The 18,475-nt window shown below is 43.6% G+C and overlaps 3 protein-coding genes across 3 annotated transcripts; all 3 read left to right on the forward strand.

The window, feature by feature from the left end:
- On the forward strand, positions 1 to 942 carry LOC149862533 (olfactory receptor 6C76-like). Its single transcript, XM_090053478.1, has one exon. It carries the CDS (start codon positions 1 to 3, stop codon positions 940 to 942), a length of 942 nt encoding a protein of 313 aa, XP_089909604.1.
- An 8,726-nt stretch (positions 943 to 9,668) lies between these two features.
- Positions 9,669 to 10,607, forward strand: LOC149862534 (olfactory receptor 6E1-like). Its single transcript, XM_090053977.1, has one exon. It carries the CDS (start codon positions 9,669 to 9,671, stop codon positions 10,605 to 10,607), a length of 939 nt encoding a protein of 312 aa, XP_089910103.1.
- Positions 10,608 to 14,166: 3,559 nt separating this feature from the next.
- LOC149862535 (olfactory receptor 6C74-like) lies at positions 14,167 to 15,123 on the forward strand. The gene has a single exon (XM_090053978.1). It carries the CDS (start codon positions 14,167 to 14,169, stop codon positions 15,121 to 15,123), a length of 957 nt encoding a protein of 318 aa, XP_089910104.1.
- Positions 15,124 to 18,475: the final 3,352 nt, after the last annotated feature.

Below are 18,475 nucleotides of genomic sequence, written 5' to 3' on the forward strand. Positions count from 1 at the left end.
ATGAACTATACAGCAGTGACAGAGTTCATCCTCCTGGGCCTGACCAGCAACCACTATTTGGAGATGATCCTGTTCACAGTTCTCCTTATTATCTTCCTCCTGATCCTGCTGGGAAACCTCACCGTCATCATAATCACCCTGGTCGACCATCACCTTCAAACCCCCATGTACTTCTTCCTCCGGAATTTCTCCCTTCTGGAGATCTCTTTCACCTCCACATTCATGCCCAGGACTCTTTACAGCCTCCTGATGGAGAAGAAAGCTGTTTCCCCTCCAGCTTGTTTCATTCAGTTATTGTCATTCTTTTACTTGGGTACATGTGTGTGGTTCCATGTGGCAATGATGTCCTTTGATCGCTATGTGGCCATCTGCCGCCCCTTGCACTATCCCATTATCATGAATAGCAAATTCTGTGTCCAGCTGGTGTTGGGCTGCTGGGTGATAGGTTTCTTTTTGATTTCTCCCCCCACTGTTATGATTGTCCAGTTGCCATTTTGTGGCCCAAACATTATAGACCACTTCTACTGTGACACAGACCCCTTGCTCCAGCTCTCCTGCACGGACACGCAGCTCATTGGAGTCATGTTGCTGGTTTCACTGATATTTATCTTACTGGGCACTTTATCAGTAACCATCATTTCCTATGGCTGCATCATTGCCACCATCTTGCGCATTCCATCATCCACCGGCAGGAAGAAAGCTTTCTCTACCTGCTCTGCTCACCTCCTTGTAGTCAGCATTTTATACAGCAGCTCTATCTTCAGGTACATCCGTCCAGCTCAGAGAGGCGGTCGGGATTTTGACAAGACTGTTTCCTTCCTCTACTCTGTAGTTACCCAGCTGTTTAACCCCTACATCTACACGCTCAGGAACAAGCAGGTCAAAAAGGCCCTAAGAAATCTGTACTTCAGGGTATTTTCTCAGCGTATTAGGGTATCCTAATGTGGAGCAAGAGTTCAGCGAATGTGGAAACCTTCAGGTGGCATAAAAGGGAGGAAAGTACAAGCCAGTGGGGAAGCCCAAACGTGACAACTATGTGATTTAGGAGGAGTGATCTGACCTTGAAGTATCTGGATTCATTGACACGTGCATCATGAAATAAAAAGAGAGCATGAATTCTTGCTGGTTCATGATCCAGACCTCTGAATTGCACGCAAGGTTTGTTTATTTTTTATTAGGCCCAATATTCTTGTCTGGTTATGGTTCATCTTCCTGAAAACCATGCGGTTTTGATGTGGAGATCTCAGAAATTGCTTTGCAATTTTGTTTCTGCCTCCTTCGCCATGGTTCCTCCCCATTCCTTTTGAAATGCGTGTCTTATTTCTAATTCTTTTCCATTTTTGGGGTAGTTAATCCTCCACACTGTTGTTTTCTTTTTTGTTTCTTATATGTGCTAAGGGATCATGGGAAAGTAGGGCTGGAAGAGATCCCACAAGTTCACCTAATACAGCCTCCTGCTGAAGGCAGAATTGTCCCTGCCTAAACCATGCCAGCCAGGTGCCTGTCTTGCTTGGTTTGGAAAGTTTCCAAGCAGGGGGAATTTGCAGCTTCTCTAGAAAGCCTGTTCCAATGCCTGATCACTCTCATGTTCTGTTTTATATTTATTTCATGGCTGTGTAGTCATTTCTGGTAGCAACACCAGCAGCCACAGTAGCCAGGAGAGAAGGGCTTAGATATTCTGGGTGTGATATGCACCCCTCATACAATGCATTGTGTTATGCACATAACTACAGGAGTAACACAGCTCAGAGTCTGCCTATTACTTGGAGATGTGGAATACAGAGAAATGATAGACTTCTTTTATTTGGCACCACACAAGCCCTTTCACTATGAAAGTAATTTCCCCATGCCTGTCTTAGAAACAACATTATTCTGTGTATCCTTTTACTGCCTTCATATTCTACTACTGCCTTCATATCCTTCTACTGTTTTCATATTAGAAAATAAAAAAAGAAAATTGCCTTCATGTCCAAGAGCCTCCTGGAATGTCTACATGTGACATAATGTTTCTTATGGTGACTGAAATATCAAGTCCTTCCTCAGTCTAGACAGTGATCACAGTACATCACGCTTGTCCCAAGCTGCCCCACCCCTTCCATGTCCTTCCTAAAAATCCTCCCCCAACCTTTCCTCATCTTTATTTTTGAAAAAAAGAAACCCTAAAATCAGCAGAGTGATCACAAAACTGGAGTCCTTGAGAACAGACAAGCAGACTGCAGGTTGACCTGTATAGTCTCATTGCTTCCTTGTGCCCACTCAAATGTCAGCCATTGTCTCTTGTCTTCTACTTTGGTTGGAAGCTCTTTGTTTCAGTCTGTGTCTCTCTTCTATGTTTGTGCAGTGGCTAGTACAAACCTGGCTACCAAAGGGTGCCATGGGTTTTCCTGCTATGCATAATCACAGCACAGATAATTCACTGTAACTCTTAACTGAGGTCAGTCAGGATATTAGCCTTGACTTTGACAGATGCAGGAAAGATGTCTGCTTTCCCATTCACTGTCAATGAAAGCTGTCTTTTTAACTGGGGTTAATGTCGCCATCTCTCCCCCTTTTCATATCTTTAGAAAGTTCTTCAAACATATATGACTACCCCCAAGTGTTCTTAACTAATTATGAACATAAATAGCCTTCTCCCTGTGCCAAGCTTGATGAACATGAATTATCTTGTCAGAATACTGTGTTTGCCTGGTCAGCTCAACTTTGGATACTTTCTGTCATTGTCTTATTAAACTACATGTATTTTGTTACACCCTAATCATCAAATAAATCTTTCAAGAGGACTTCACAGTCTATGTCCAATGTTGGGAAATATGGAAAAATATGGACTGCATAGAACAGAAGGTGATCAATAACAGATCCCAGATGCTGCAAATTCCTGGGGTCTGATGGTGGGAGTGTGAAACCAATCTACTGAGCTCTGCTCATTTCATGTCCCTGCTCCAGCCCCCACAACACACCACTCTTTTGGAAGCAGAAGGTGTCACTTGATATCTTGTGAACTGATTTTTATCCCTGATATTTCCTATCTGTAAACCAGCTGAGTGTGGTCAATATTGTGTTTTCAAATACAGCTTAAAGTAGTAAAATATTAACCACCTGACAAGGGGATAAAAACATCCTTTCTCCTATCTCTCTTTACTGAGAGTCTGAAGCCTGTGGAGAGGCTTCAGACAATTGAAAACACCTTAAAGAATTCCTAATCATATGGGATGGGCCATCTTGTCATCCCCATTTTTTGGAGATGGCCAAGAAGCATCAAAAGAATAAGTGTTACTGTGCCCTTCTGCCTCCCTGTCTGCGTTCACCAGCACCTCCATTCAGTGGTCCAGGGCTTTGCTGACACATACTTGTGCTCCCCTTCACCCTCAGGTCACACATGGTGGCTGGCATGTAGACCGTACTGGTCCACAAGGGATCAAGTCATTTCCTGATGCCCTCCTTTAGCCACCTCACCAGTGCCAGCAAGTCTTGTGAGAGTGGCCTGCCCCAGCCAGGAACATTGATGCCCTGCAACTTCTATATTTGGCTCTAAAGTTCCCTCACTGCCGGAATCACCTGGCTAAGGATGGCATTGCCAGCACTGAGGGTCTCAGTGTCCTTGAGGAAGGAATTGAGGACCACCAAGATCTGGGAGATGGTATCCCACGAAGCTCTGTTCAGGGGCCCACTAATCCCGATCTCCCTGAGCAAGGCCATTTCATGCATGGCCTTCTGTTTCTCCACCAGACTCTTGAGCCTCAGGTATGTGGAGGTCTACCAAGCCTGCACATCCTGCATGATTTTATCCTGTGGGATGTTCAGCTGTGCCTATTGTCCCACAGCATCTTGTCCCCCTTGATGCTCCAGTGGAAGTAGTCTGCCACCTTCCTGCATTTTAAAATGAGCTTGCTGATGGTGCTGGCACTGGCACTGGCAGCCTTGTCCCCCTCCAAGACATCCTTGACAATGAGGTGCAACTTGTGTGCCACACAGCGGATGCCAACAAAGTTGGCATCATGGACTGCCTTGACCACATTGGCCCCATTGTCAGTGACCATGAAACCATGAGTGATCTCACTCTGCTGAACAAGCCACCCCTGCACCAAATGGTTTATGGTCCCCATGATCTCGGTTGCTGTGTGGGACTCATCCATCACCTTGGCTTGAAGGAGAGCCCACTGATGGCCTGACTGGTTGCACCAGTGCCCTGTGAGGGAGAGGTAGGTGTGATCTCCACCCCAGCTGCTCCAGATATCTGAAGTGAAGTGTAAGGCCACCTGTGGACCTGTCTTGTATAGATCCTCCCTCAAGTGTTCCCTGCATACCTCATACAGGGAGGACACCACCATCCTGCTGAAGGTGTTTCATGCGGGCACTTTGTACATACAATGGGGCCATGAGCACCATGAGCCACTTGAACCCTGGCTGCTCAACTAAAGAGAAAGCCTGGATATCCAGAGCAAGCATCTTCCCAATGCCCTGGGTGATCTCGCTCACCTTGGGAATGTGCCTCACTGTGTGCCCACCTTTCCCCTGTTTGTCCAGGGTGGCCTGCCTCTGCTTTGGGGGGATGGGGGCTTTGGAGCAAGAGGAGGACTTCTTTTTGGACACACTCCCATTGGTATCAGGTTGAGGAGGAGCAAGGGTGTGGTGCCTGTAGAGATGCATCAGCATCCTCTTAGTGCTCATGTGTTTAGTTCCCTTGCCCCAGCTAGTTTTGGCTCAGGCAGATAGCATATGTGGGATCATCTGCCAGCTCAAAATGATCCCAGACCACACTACCCCTTTGCTTCTGGGGTGTGGGTGCATGTGCAGATGCTGCCTTTTCCCCCTCCTCATCAGGCAGAAGTACAGCAACATTTGGACACATATCTTGCTGGGGTCCTTTAACCCTAGGTGACTTCCTGCCCCTGGGGCAGGGGGTTGGACTTGATGATCTTCTGAGGTCCCTTCCATCCCTAATATTTATGAAATCTATGAAATCTATAAAACAGGAGGAGCAGACTCAGCTGAAGCACTTGCCTCCACAACTTCTACCTCAACCTCCTCTGAAGTGCCTTCTGGAGGTGGAGACCTGGCTTTAGGGGAAAACTGAGGGGTTTAGAGTACAAACTGAGATGATTCCCCATCCTTCCCCAGAATTTCATTCACTATGGCACTCAGATCCAGCTCCAGTTCTTCCTCCCGCTCTTCCCCTAGCACTGAAAGGCTCAGGCTGGGAAGTGAAATGGTGGTGGAGGAGACTGTCATGCTGATACTGCTTGTTGTCATGGCTGGTGGGGTTATGTCTGGTTCTCTTGGAGGGGACACAGACTCACCTCTCTTTGCTGCCAGTAGAAGCCTCATGCCTGCTAGATGTAGGAAAGCGGCCGTGTCTCAGTTTGGGGAGGAGGGGACTTACACCTCTCCCTCTACCCCCTCTTCCATCCCCTCCCCCAAAGGCTTGCCAGCTGCCTTTGCCGCATGCTTCATAGTGTTTCATAGTGTTTTTGGTGTGCTGGAAAATCTGTATGTTCTTCTGTAATGTAGTATGTATTTATGTAATATATGTAGATAATTGTATATATGTATTTATGCAATGTATTATGTATTTATGTAATAAATAAAATATATAAATGTATGTGTGTGTTCCTGTATTAATTGTATATTACAATATGCAATATATTCTGTGCTTCACTGCACAGTGAATGGAATGCACACTGTGAGAGAAAGCACAGATTTCTTTTCTGGGGGAAAAGAATCAAAATAGACTAATAAAAAAAATGAGGATTTTGGGGGATGAATAAATTGAAATGAATGACTGTAGTAATAAAAGGTATTAGGAAAGGAAAAGGTATTGGATCCCACTTGCTAGGAACAGGCTAGGAAGTAGGAAGTGATAGCCATTCGGAGTCTGCTGAGCTGCTGGAAGACACAGCTCAGTAAACTGACCCCAAGGCACAGAGAAAGCTCAGTTCAAAAAATGCTTTTTATGTTGTTTTTTCTGTCCCTCCCCCAAAGCACTGGGATTGCAAGGGGCCTCAAGGAAAGATAACAATCACTGGCCAGCCTCACAGTCAATATCAGAGCAGCCCTTCCCCCTCTTTCCTTTCCCTCTCCTTAGTTTCTCTTTAGCTGCAAGCAAGCCTGGCTTCAAAACTCTAAATGTTTCAAAACTGTTGAAATGTTTCCAGTGTCCTCATTTTGTTTCAATTTTGCTGTTTCGAAGCCTTCTGTTTCATTTTGATTTCACTGTTTTGAGCTTGAAATGCATCAAAACTTCTTCAAATGAAACATGCATCCAAGTCTTGCACAGCGTACAGGGAACCAAAGACTTTGTGTAGTGGATCAGGTTCAGGGTCTCTGTTGTAAAGCTGAAGAAACAACGTTGCTGACAATGGAAATGCCTTGCTGAATGTCATTTGGCAAGACAGGGACATAGTCAAGAATGGTCCCAGTTCAGTTTGCACTCCAAAACGCCATCCACAGACATGAAGAGGCTTGCAACATGTTTTAGTATGTAGACAGCAAAGAATGTAGCCAAGTTGTGCCCACTTTTCCACCCTTTGAGAAAAAGCAATTGAAATGGTTACTATTAATTAATTAATGTGTTTGTTTACTTGATTCAGGAAAACTCTAGGGCTAATTGATCTCATGGGTCAGGATCAATTAACCCAGGGCAGGATTTGGGGGAAATACAGTAGTTTTAAATTACTACTTATCATCAGCAATTTTTGTGCTGAATGATTACTGTGTCATTTAGCATTGGGGTGGAAGAGGTAGAAGTCCTTACACATGATTCTTCATCCTATAAACTTAAGTCAACATTGTCCATGTCCCCAAAAGCTTTAGGTCAGTGTATATGAAATGGGAGATTAATAGGTTGGGTTGATAAAGTGACTGAATGAGGAAAAAAAGCCATGCTAAGAAGTCACAAGCAGCAAAGGCAACAACACCTCAGCTGCTGTTCTCAGTTGCTCATGATTCAGGATGGATTTTTGAGTTAGACTTAATGGGAGCTTTGCAGACTTGTCCAAGATATGAAATCCGAGTTCTGCATTCAGAAGAAGGGGAAGAACATTGCTACTATCCTTCTAAGAGAGAGTTAGTTGGGAAAAATCCTCTTTCCGTTAAAACTAGAACTTAGAGCTTGGAAGGGTTGAATGAGATGTGTGGAACCAGAGCAGAATAGAGAACCTGAGCAGGCACAGATTGCTTTTGGTCACACAGAGCTGCTGTTTCTTCTGACAAAGGATTCTGCCCTTGATCATCTGCATCTCCAAAACTGTAAGTACTATGAACTGTATGGGCTTCTTGCAGCCCCAACCCAGATTGGACTGGTGTCAGGGGGAATCTCTGCATTGCCTTTGCATTGCATTGGATGAGAGTCAAAAGGTTTCAAGATGGGTGATATGGGTAATTTTAAGTCTGAAGATGCCACTTATATGGGTGTTCAACAGAAGGACAGATCTTGTGGTTTAAGGGAAAAGAATATCAAGGGAATGTTTGCACTGGAAATTAATAACCCAATATAGTGGCAGAGTGACATCTGTCTGGATGCTCAAATTGGCTAGAATGATAGAGGGGAGAAGTGTCTGAATTTCTATCACTGGCTTCCACACGTGATTAATTCCTCTGTTTCAGTAAAATCCTCCTCCTTGAACCTACTGACTTCAACAAACAGACAGACTCCATATATGTTAGGAGCTGTTTGATGCATCATTAGGTTCCACACTGAGAAAAAGAACGATAATTTCCCAGTCTGGTTTGTGCAAGTAGAAAAGAGAAATTAATTATGCAGTATCTATTGACAGGTTCAGATAAAATAAAAATAGGGGCAAATAGTGGGAAGTGCTCCCAGTTTATTACCTCTTCACATGAATTGTTGATATAAGAATAGGTATGAAAAAATAGTTACAGAAAATATATTGGTATACTGTGCAGAGGACATTTTTTTCCCCTGGTTGTTCTGCTTTTTGTTTGGAGGTCTGTTCTATAACCCCATCGGTGTCGTTCTGTACCTTCATGTGTGTTCTGCAAATGCATTATTTCACTGAAGATTTTTAATGATACTGTGGAGAGGATTAATTTTTCTGCAACCAATTATACAATTGTTTATGTCAATGGACAGAGCACAGGGACTCTGCCAAACTGTTTTAGGGGTGGGGGGGGAACCTGAATGCTAGTGACACACTCTGGATGCACAGCAGCAGGTTCTATGCTGTGGCTTGTGCAACAATGTCCATTTACACCAAAAAAGGGTCAATCCCTTTGATATCTCCTGCTTAGGAAGGTCTGGGCAGCTAACTGTTGAAATGAATCACCTGGGGATGTAGCAAATGATGCATCACATGAAGGTTTTAACCAAGAAGCTAAATCTTAGTGAAACTATGTGATTTTGTTCAAATGGATATTTGGGGCTAGATTCCTTCCCAACTTATGAGGTAGGTGAATGAATACATGGAATTAAACATATAGATCTGATGCTATTCAACCTTGTTTAAGTCCCAGAGGGGAAAAATGCATGTGTTACAAAATGTGATGAAAGGTCTTTAAAGGTGACTCACCAAGAAGGGTCAAAAATAAGAGATTCTTTAGTCTGGAGAAGAAAAGAATGATTGGGAATAACAGATTTCAAATCTCAGATGGCTGGTTATGAAGAGGGTGGTGATAGGATATTTTCTCTGGCCACAAGGAAGAAGACAGTAGTTTAGTCTGGGATGAACTTACTTTCAGAGGCTTGGAGTAGGTGACCTTCTCAGATTCCTACCAGCCCCAGTTTTCTATGTTTTATGATTCTATGATCATGTGAGCCTTAAGGCTAAATCACAAAAAAGTCAGTGACAAGGCAGAGTATCTGTGATTTTCACGTTAGTAGTTTTGCAGGGAATGGAACAGAGTAGAATAGGGTTACATGTAGATGCCTAAATCCATGTAGGCATCTAAAGGTGGAATAGGATCTGGCCCAGTGCATTAGATAAACATGAGCTGGGTTAGATTTTGTGTTATATGTTCTGCTGAAACTGATAAGTATCATCCTCTCTGGCCTTAGCATTTAAAATATAACACACTATTTTGACCATCTGCCCTGATTTTCCACTTGATTCAGATCATATGATTTAATCCAGTTCTCTCTGTATCAAAATCTAATAAGTGGCTGAGCTACTGTATACTTTTTAGAAAGACAGAAGAACATTATTCACACTATTCAAAGGATAAGACCTAGTCCCAAACACTGAGTTTTATTCAACCTTTTTTGACAACTGGGCCCAAAAAAGACAAGGTCTCAAAGCACCTTTGCTGCTTTAAAAAACATAGAACCTTGTATCTAGCCTGAGTTTCTCAAGGTCAAATAAACTCTTGCTTACTGTTTTCTGAATAAACTGAAATCAGTAATAAGTTCTTGGGACAAAAAAATTATCCAGTGTGGCTGGTGATCACCTGTAGCCAAGGCACTAGGAAACAGTGGAGTACAGAAACAATCTACCAACTTTTGTATGCTGTTTTTCATGAATGACAAAAAAAGTATCCAAAGAGAGTAAAAAAACAAAAACAAAAAAACACATACACACACACACCCAAACCTTAAGAGAATGTAATTATGGTTGCAAGCTTCATAAAATTTTGGGTGGCTTCCCCATAAAGAGGGATACAATTCATTTCAAACTGTTTATTCTACTCTAGTCCAAGAGTTTTGAAAGCAAGGTACCATGCAGAACCAAACAGCAGTGACTGAATTCATCCTCTTGGGCTTGACTGAGACCCGATGGCTGCAGATCCTGCTCTTCCTGGCTCTCCTCTTCACTTACCTCCTGACCATGGCAGGGAACATTGTCATCATCACCATCACCCTGGTGGATTGCCGCCTTCATACCCCCATGTATTTCTTCCTCCGGAACTTCTCTGTTTTAGAAATGGGCTTCACCTCTGTTGTCATACCCAAGATGCTCAACAATCTCTTGTCTGTGAGAAAAACAATCTCAGTGATGGCTTGCTTCATTCAATTATTCTTCTATTTCCTTCTGGGGGTCACAGAATTTTTTCTCCTGGCCACTATGTCCTTTGACCGTTGTGTTGCCATCTGCAACCCACTCCGCTACCCGGTCATCATGAACAGCCACCTCTGTATCCAGTTGGTTATTGTCTGTTGGCTGGGCAGCCTCCTGTCTGTTCTCATAACAACCATTATCATCTCCCAGCTGCCATTCTGTGGCCCAAATGTCATTGACCATTTCTTCTGTGATAATCTGCCTCTCCTCAAACTGGCCTGTGCTGACACATGGCTCATTGAGCTGATTTACTTTATTCTAGCTGTAATCATACTGCTAGGCACATTGGTTATCACAGCTGTGTCTTACTTCCATATCATCTCCACCATTCTGCGCCTCCCATCTGCCAAAGAGAGGCAACGGGCATTCTCCACCTGCTCCTCCCACATCATCGTTGTCACCATGTTCTATGGCAGCTGCATCTTTATGTATGTCCGGCCAACACGGGCCAGGGGACTGGACCTGAACAAAGGGGTGGCCATTCTCAACACGGTGGTCACCCCTCTGTTGAACCCCTTCATCTACAGTCTGAGAAACAAACAAGTACAGGAGGTACTGAGAGACTTAAGTGCTAGGTTTTTTAATAAGCTGAGATGCTGATGGATGGACAAAAGTGCCTATGGGCATAAGGGATGTGCAGCCTTATGCAGCTGAATCAGCATGTAAGCCACCAAGTGTCAAAGGAGGCCAAGAGAAGTCTCCTTTTATGGAAAATTTTGTTCATCCCTGTGAAAGGAGAATAGCGCTAATACCCAAATGTACCAAACAGAGGGGACACCAAGGGAAGACAAGGTGAGACGACCTGCCCAGCTTTACAGAACAGAGTATATGGAATGTAGCCCTGTTATGTCCCCACTCTGATTTCTTCTGAAGGCTCACACCACCTTCCAAAACTATGGATCCCATTTATGCACTTTGAACCACGAGTATGTGCAGCTGTGTGTCACTTCTTGTCTGTCCGCATGGGCAGGGGTACAACATTGCTTCTGCCCCACTCCAATGATGGGGACAAGTGAAACCAAGGGGACCATAACCTATTCCACCTATTAGGTATGTCAGAGACATAGGACATAAGTGTGATCCTTTTTCTCTCTTCTTGAATTCTTCCTGAAAAACTATTAACCCCAAACTTGGGTAGGTCCTCCTGTCTTTCATTGGGTTTTTTTTGTAACTTAGTCTTAAGGCTGAGATCACAGCCTGTTACAAAAGCAGATCTATTAATGGGTTTTCAGGGACTGAAGCACAGAGGAATAGGATAATACTTACCCTAAACCCCCTGAACCCGCCTATATGCACCAAGAAATCAGAAAGACAATAAATAGATGATGTGGCAGAGTAGAGTGGCACTTTATAGGCAAATTCAGAGATGTATAAAGCTTTTGTAAGCAACAGGTCTGGAACTAAGGAGACATCTATACTGCAGACACAATGATCTCACTGCACAGCTGTATTGCACTGAGGTTAATGCAGTTGGTGTGGGTTTTTAGGGTTAAGTTAGAAGGCACACAGTAGAAGGCTTTAAACTGGGTGGCTTTGGTATCAGTAGCAGCCTTGTTACACTAGCAGTGACCCTGGTGTGTCAGATAAATTATTTGGATTTTGCAGCTCTTTTCCTGAGCTATAGGTTACATGGTGGGTACAGATGAAATAGTGTTCTTGGCCTCTTGTCTAGGAGTTGCATCCTGAAGCAGGTGAAGTAAAGGGGCCAAACATATCAGTGTATGTGACTCATAGAAACAAGAAAAGAGGATGCTGATGGAGCTGGTCTCAAAATCATGACAGGTCCATCAAGTTCCATGTCAATTCAGACCAAAACTTTCCATTGCAAAATGTTGATTGAAACTAAAACAGTCACTAAGAAATCCTAGCCTGTACTAGTTACTGCCATTATTAGTTCATAAATAAAAGAGTTAACAGGATGTGTTATTTACCAGGCATTTTAGAAATTATAGTCTTAAAATCTAAGGATGGACAGAGAAATAAGAGGCTGAGAAAGGCATACATGTAATAAGGGTTTTTACATACTCCCTTTTGATTCCCTATAAGCAGCAGAGAAAAACAGAGTCTTTAGGAAAACCATATTTCTCCACAGAGCAGAGACCAAATAAACTCTTAGCAGGGACATTGTACAATTCACTGTATGCTGTTTGAAAAACCTAGTTCTCTACTGAACATATCCAGCTGTTAGATCTGTAGAGCTTCATAGAATCCTTTGGGCTTCATCCCTCGGGGCATTCTGTGGGTTTTCCTCTAGGGAGGCAGTATCCTTATTAGCCTTCGGGACCTTTCAGTCTTTTATTTTCCCCATCTCAGATAATGATATGTAGTTGGGTTTATCGTGTGAATTGTCATGGTACCCTGACTAAGAATCACTGCCTTAGTCAGCTTGACACTGTCACATATTCAGGCATTATGGATTCCTATTTCAATTGGTGACTGTTTCTAATTCTTTTTAAAACAGTAGATTCAACCTAGCAGCAGTTAAGTTCTCCTTTCTTGGTTAATCAGGAAAGGGAGGAAGGGTGAGGGAGCAGGAGAGATTAGGCTGTCTCTCTGCTCTATGCAGCCACAGCTCTGGGAGAAAAAAAAAACCAAAAAACTTTTTTTTCTTCATTCTGCCCTCCCCAAAACAAGGTGTGCATCTCATTTGGTGGTGTGTGGTATATAAGAAACTACAGTTCTTCCATAATCTTTTCCATGAAAACTGACTTAAACTGGAGAGATATAAACCAAGGGACAGAGTCAGATAGGACATTGGTTTTTTTATTTTTTTTTATTTTTACTCTTACTTTTTTTGTTAAAGGTTTGTGATTTTTGTTTTAATATAAAAGGTTCAATGAAATGCACAGAGTTTTAATTGGCATTTCATTTGAGTTCACCATCTCTTTTTCCTGTTTTTCCAATTGAACCTTTAAATTAAAAATCAGCATGCCAACACACAAATGAACACAAACAGCAATAATGAAAAAAACCTTGATATGAATAATAAATAAAACAATGAATAAACAATATATACTTACATACATAAAATACAGATTTTTTAAAATTTTTTTTAGAAAAATCCAACAGTTTACCAAATTTGAAGGAAATCTCATTAGAAAATCTGGGAGGGAAAAGATCTGAATTATTCTCTATGGCTAAATATTTTCTCTTTCTCATGCGGAGGAGTGTGGGGACAAGTTTCATAAACTCCCCCTGGATTTCAGAAGCAGTGACCAACAGTGGTTTGTTGTACAAGGGATAAAAGAGCCTAATGGGAGTAAGCATAGATTGGACATCTACCCAAATGGAGCATGTGTGGTACCATGCGCTTTATGGAAAAGAGCCAGATTCCTCAATTCACCAATACAGCCAAAAGGTAGAGATAGATAGGAAATTACTTTTTATTACACTGTGAAGGCTTTGTTTAAATGACACATGATTTACAAAAAAATGAGAATATTTTCCTTTTTCATGCAAAGTGTTCACTGACACATTTTGGGTGATGATAAATAAATAAATAAATAAATCTCCATGCAATTGTTGTTTTTGTTTTGTGGGGTTTTTTGCAAGTGGGTCCCTGTAGTTCAAAAAAATAAAGTTTTAATGTTCCATAATTCTGATTCTGGTATTTTTCTCATTATGACTGAAATCTTCTTTTTGTCTATATTTCAAGGAGAAAGTATAATAAGCATGACCAGCATCGCCATAATGCTCGTGGTGGTGGTGGTGATGGCAGTGGTTATTGTATAGGCATAAAACACAAAAAAGGGAAATTATTTTCCATTTCTTTCTGAAAGACAGACCACTAGCACAAGATTCATTAATGTTTTGGAGCTGATGTGGATGTGCTCATTAGCCAATTGGTCTCAAAGGAACTGTTGTGGCAGTAGAGATAAATAAATAATTGAGGGGGAAAATCACAGAAATTATTAATGGGCACTGGAAATAGGAGGAGACACTTGCCGTGGAAAGCAATCACACAGAAAGACTTCCTTGCTCAGATATATTGCAAGACAAGATTTTCACAGCTATAAGACAAGCCACTTCAACTTTGCAGCTGTATGTAGTTTAACAGTGATTAGATCAGTTAGGCAGGTATTTCATTACTAACACCTGAAAAGTCACTGTTTTGGTTTTTTTTAACAGTGGGTAGATAAGAATTTAAAAAGCAGTAGCTATGGAGAACTGGACAGAGGTGACAGAGTTTATCCTTGTGGGTTTAACAGATGTTCGCTGGTTGCAGATCCTACTCTTCTTTCTGCTCCTCCTCATCTACCTCTTGACCCTGACAGGAAACATCATCATCATCTCCATCACCCTGCTGGACCGGCGCCTCCACACCCCCATGTATTTTCTCCTCAGGACCTTCTCCCTGGTGGAGATGGGCTTCACATCTGTTATCATCCTGAAGGCTTTGATCAATCTAGCATCAGGCACTAACTCCGTCTCTATGGCCGCATGTATTGCTCAGTGCTTTGCCTATGTCATTGTGGGAACCGTTGAGTTCTTCCTGCTGGCAGCCATGTCCTTCGATAGATATGTGGCCATTTGTAAGCCACTGCACTATGCCGCCATCATGAACAGCAGGTTTTGCAGCCAGCTGGTGCTGGGCTCTTGGGTGATCAGCTTCATGTATGTGATTGTCCCTCTTATTATGCTGTTCCAGCTGCCCTTCTGCTCACCAAATGTCATTAACCACTTTTTCTGTGACATCGTGGTTGTATTGAAAGTTGCCTGTAGAGACACCCAGTTGCTAGGTCTCCTGGTGTTCCTCTTCTCCACTGGAAGCATACTGAGTACTTTTGCCATTACCATTATTTCCTACATCAACATCATCTTCACTGTGCTGCACATTCCCTCTGCCTCTGAGAGGAAGAAAGCCTTCTCTGTTTGTATCTCCCACCTCACAGTGGTCTCAATCACCTACGGCAGCTGTATCTTCATGTACGTGAAGCCTGCAGAGGGTAGCAGGGTGGATCTTGGCAAAACTGTAGCTCTTCTTAATGGTGTGGTGTCCCCATTCCTCAACCCCTTCATCTACAGCCTGAGGAACAAACAAGTCAAGGAGGCTTTGAGAGATGCTGTCCCCCGGACTGTGATGTGCTCAAATATGCCCAAATGTTTTGGGAAGTAATGAAAGGAGACAAAGAAAAGGGAAGACCCCTCTTTCTAAGGATTTCTCCTTTCCTACATTGTCCTTATTCTCTCTCCCTTTCTGTCTCTCTCTATCTCTGTGTTTAAAGAAATGTGCCATCCATAAAGCGGTCAATATGCTATGATTTTGCTGTTGTCTCTGTGTGGTTCTATATGATTATTAGAATCTGACCGTACATTTCTTTACTTCAGTCACTTTCCCTCTACAACCTGGCATCAGGCACCAAGACCATCTCTATGGCCGGCTGCTTTACTGAGTGCTTTTTCCATGTCCTTGTGGGCACAGCTGAGTTTTTCCTGCTGGCAGCCATGTCCTCTATTTTCCAAAAAGAGCTCATGATAACACTTCCTTCCACTCTATTTAGACACTGAACTCAGCAGGGGACTTGACTCCATGTGTTCAAATGGCATTCCTAGACTTACACTTTGGTTTTCGGAGAGAGAATTGACTCTTCCAGATGGAAAAGGATCTGGCTTCTGATGTGTTTTCATGTTGGTCATCATATGTCTTTGTAGAGGTAGAGTGTAACACACCAGGCCTGCAAGGTCTAGTTGTCAAAGGAGTGGAAGCTACCTATCTATATTGCTGAATGATTACTAAACACAGGAGCACTACTGGGACAGAAATAGGGACTGGGACACAGGGTCCTAAGAGTCCCCTGGTCAGGATTGTAGAGTTGTACTCCATTTTGTTATGCCTCCACAAAATCAAAAGGATCAGCCTCAAATGAAGGACTAGAGAGTGTTCTTGTCAATGCCTAAACCATGGGTTGGTAATTGGAGCATTTTGCTGAGACACAGGTTCAGCCAGCCCTGTTGGGGGTCTGGAACTGGGTCTCCCACACTTAGCACTAGGCTCCAGGGCTAAAGGTGAAAATGCCCCTCTCATTTCAGATTTTCCTGCCTTCCTGAGGCAGAGTGAAGTTTAAAAAATGTGTAAGTAACCCCCCACCCCCAATGCCACTTTCATGGCTCATTAAGCTGTGTTAGTTCTACTTCCCTTTCTAAACACTGGAGTGGTGCTTTAAAAAAAAAATGAAGAGCTTTACTCATAAAATGAATTGTTCTCATGTGCAGTGTTTTATTATGGCTTCTTCTTACATTTCTTTCCTGCAATTTGGTCTGCACTCAATGCAGTCCCCTGCTGGCACACATCCAGGAGGGGCCAGCAGGGGACTGCATGCTTAGGGGCAACCAACATGGGTTCATCAGTGGCAGGTCCTGTCAGACCAACCTGGTGGCCTTTTACGATCAGATCACCAGATCGTTAGATGCAGGGGTAGCAGTGGATATAGTCTTCCTGGACTTCCGGAAGGCTTTTGACACTGTCTCTCACCCTGTTCTCATTAAGAAACTGGGGGGCTGTGGTGTAGACACCCACACAGTCAAATTGGTCACCAACTGGCTGGTGGGCCGCACCCAGAGGGTGGTAGTGGATGGGTCCTTCTCAACCTGGAGGGGTGTGGGCAGTGGGGTTCAGCAGGGCTCGGTCCTCGGGCCCACACTGTTCAACATCTTCATCAGCGATTTGGATGAGGGGGTAAGAAGCACCCTGTTCAAATTTGCTGATGACACTAAGATGTGGGGGGACGTGGGCACATTGGAAGGATGCAACAGGCTACAATCAGACCTAGACAGGTTACAAGGGTGGGCGGATGAGAATAGGATGGGCTTCAACACAGACAAGTGCAAGGTGATGCACCTGGGGAGGAACAACCGGCACCATACCTACAGGTTGGGGAACTCCCCTCTTGTCAGCACGGAGGCGGAAAGGGATCTGGGGGTCATCATTGACTCCAAGATGAACATGGGCCGGCAGTGTGGGGAGGCAGTTAGGAAGGCCAACTGCACCTTGTCATGCATCCAAGGAGGTGATCCTCCCCCTCTATACGACACTGGTCAGGCCGCAGCTGGAGTACTGCGTCCAGTTCTGGGCACCGCACTTCAAGAGGGATGTCGACAGCATGGAGAGGGTCCAGAGGAGGGCCACTCGTATGATCGGGGACAACAGGGCAGGCCCTATGAGGAGAGGCTAAGGGACCTGAACTTGTTCAGCCTCCAAAAGAGAAGGCTGAGCGGGGATCTTGTGGCCTGTTATAAACTAGTCGGGGGGGATCAGCAGGCACTGGGGGAGTCACTGTTCCCGAGCACCGCCAGGAATGACCAGGAATAATGGTCACAAGCTGGCAGAGGGTAGGTTTATGTTAGATATCAGGAGGCGCTACTTCACAGTCAGGGCAGCTAGGGTCTGGAACCAGCTTCCAAGAGAAGTGGTGCAGGCTCCTACCCTGGGGGTGTTTAAGAGGAGGTTAGATGAACATCTTGCTGGGGTCATTTGACCCCAGTATTCTTTCCTGCCATGGCAGGGGGTCAGACTAGATGATCTGCTCAGGTCCCTTCCGACCCTAGAAACTATGAAACTATGAAACATGCTTGTCTACTGTATAGGTATTTAACCTACACGACGGATGAGCATCTTTTCTCCGTAGACTGTAGAACAGCTGCTGAATTGTGAAGAGCCTTGCCCTTAGACTTCCATTAATACTCAAAAATGAGTAATGAATTTAACTGTCTGTCCAACTTAAGACTGCAGTTGGAGAGGATGAGAGTGCTTATTTAAAGTTCATGGCTATTCTTCTCTCATATTTTTTGTGCTAAGTGTTTATGTAATTCCTGGATGTAGCTCTATGAAGAGATTCTTGAGTAAAGACTATCACATCTAAACGTGTCTTTCCTAGAAGAAATGGCACCTGAGATGATCAATTTTCCTTATAAAGGAACTAATTCCATCTTGAAAAAGAAACAAAACAGTGAGATAATTTTACAGCCCCTGCAAAGCAGGAGGTATTTACTGTCAGTCAGTCCCAGAAGAAGCTCTACAGGGGAAGAAGGAAGAAAGAGAGACATTTCATAGAAAGGGAAACTGTGTTTACTAGAGAGCCAGAAAGGAGACTGAATGCAGAGATCACTGGGCAGGTGATGCCTTGTGACAGTGTCGAATGGTGATGCTCAAAGACACCATGTGGCATACCCCTTTGGTGGGTATAGAGGAAGGAATGGAGGGGTCTTTTATTTCCCTTTTTTTTTTTTTAATTGAATGATTTTTATGTTGGGGGAGAGAGGAGATTTATGCATTTTAAAGGTAAATCTTTAAAAAAGGTAAGTAAAAAGAGGTTTTGTAAGCCTTGAGGTGAATGGGGATTAGGATGCACAGTTGGAATGGGTAGAGAATTGCTCTCCTAGGTAAGAGGCAGGGAAGTGAAGTGGGTGGGGTTGGGTAGTATTTTAAAAGACTGTCGTGCTGAGTGGAAAGTCTGCTCCTTTCAGAGCTT

This window comes from Crocodylus siamensis, chromosome 6, assembly GCF_052110815.1.
Source record: "Crocodylus siamensis isolate JL-2025a chromosome 6, ASM5211081v1, whole genome shotgun sequence".
Classification (NCBI taxonomy): domain Eukaryota; kingdom Metazoa; phylum Chordata; order Crocodylia; family Crocodylidae; genus Crocodylus; species Crocodylus siamensis.

Coding starts and splice junctions, on each gene's coding strand:
- LOC149862533 (XM_090053478.1), top strand. CDS start 1: ATGAACTATACAGCAGTGACAGAGTTCATCCTCCTGGGCCTGACCAGC.
- LOC149862534 (XM_090053977.1), top strand. CDS start 9,669: ATGCAGAACCAAACAGCAGTGACTGAATTCATCCTCTTGGGCTTGACT.
- LOC149862535 (XM_090053978.1), top strand. CDS start 14,167: ATGGAGAACTGGACAGAGGTGACAGAGTTTATCCTTGTGGGTTTAACA.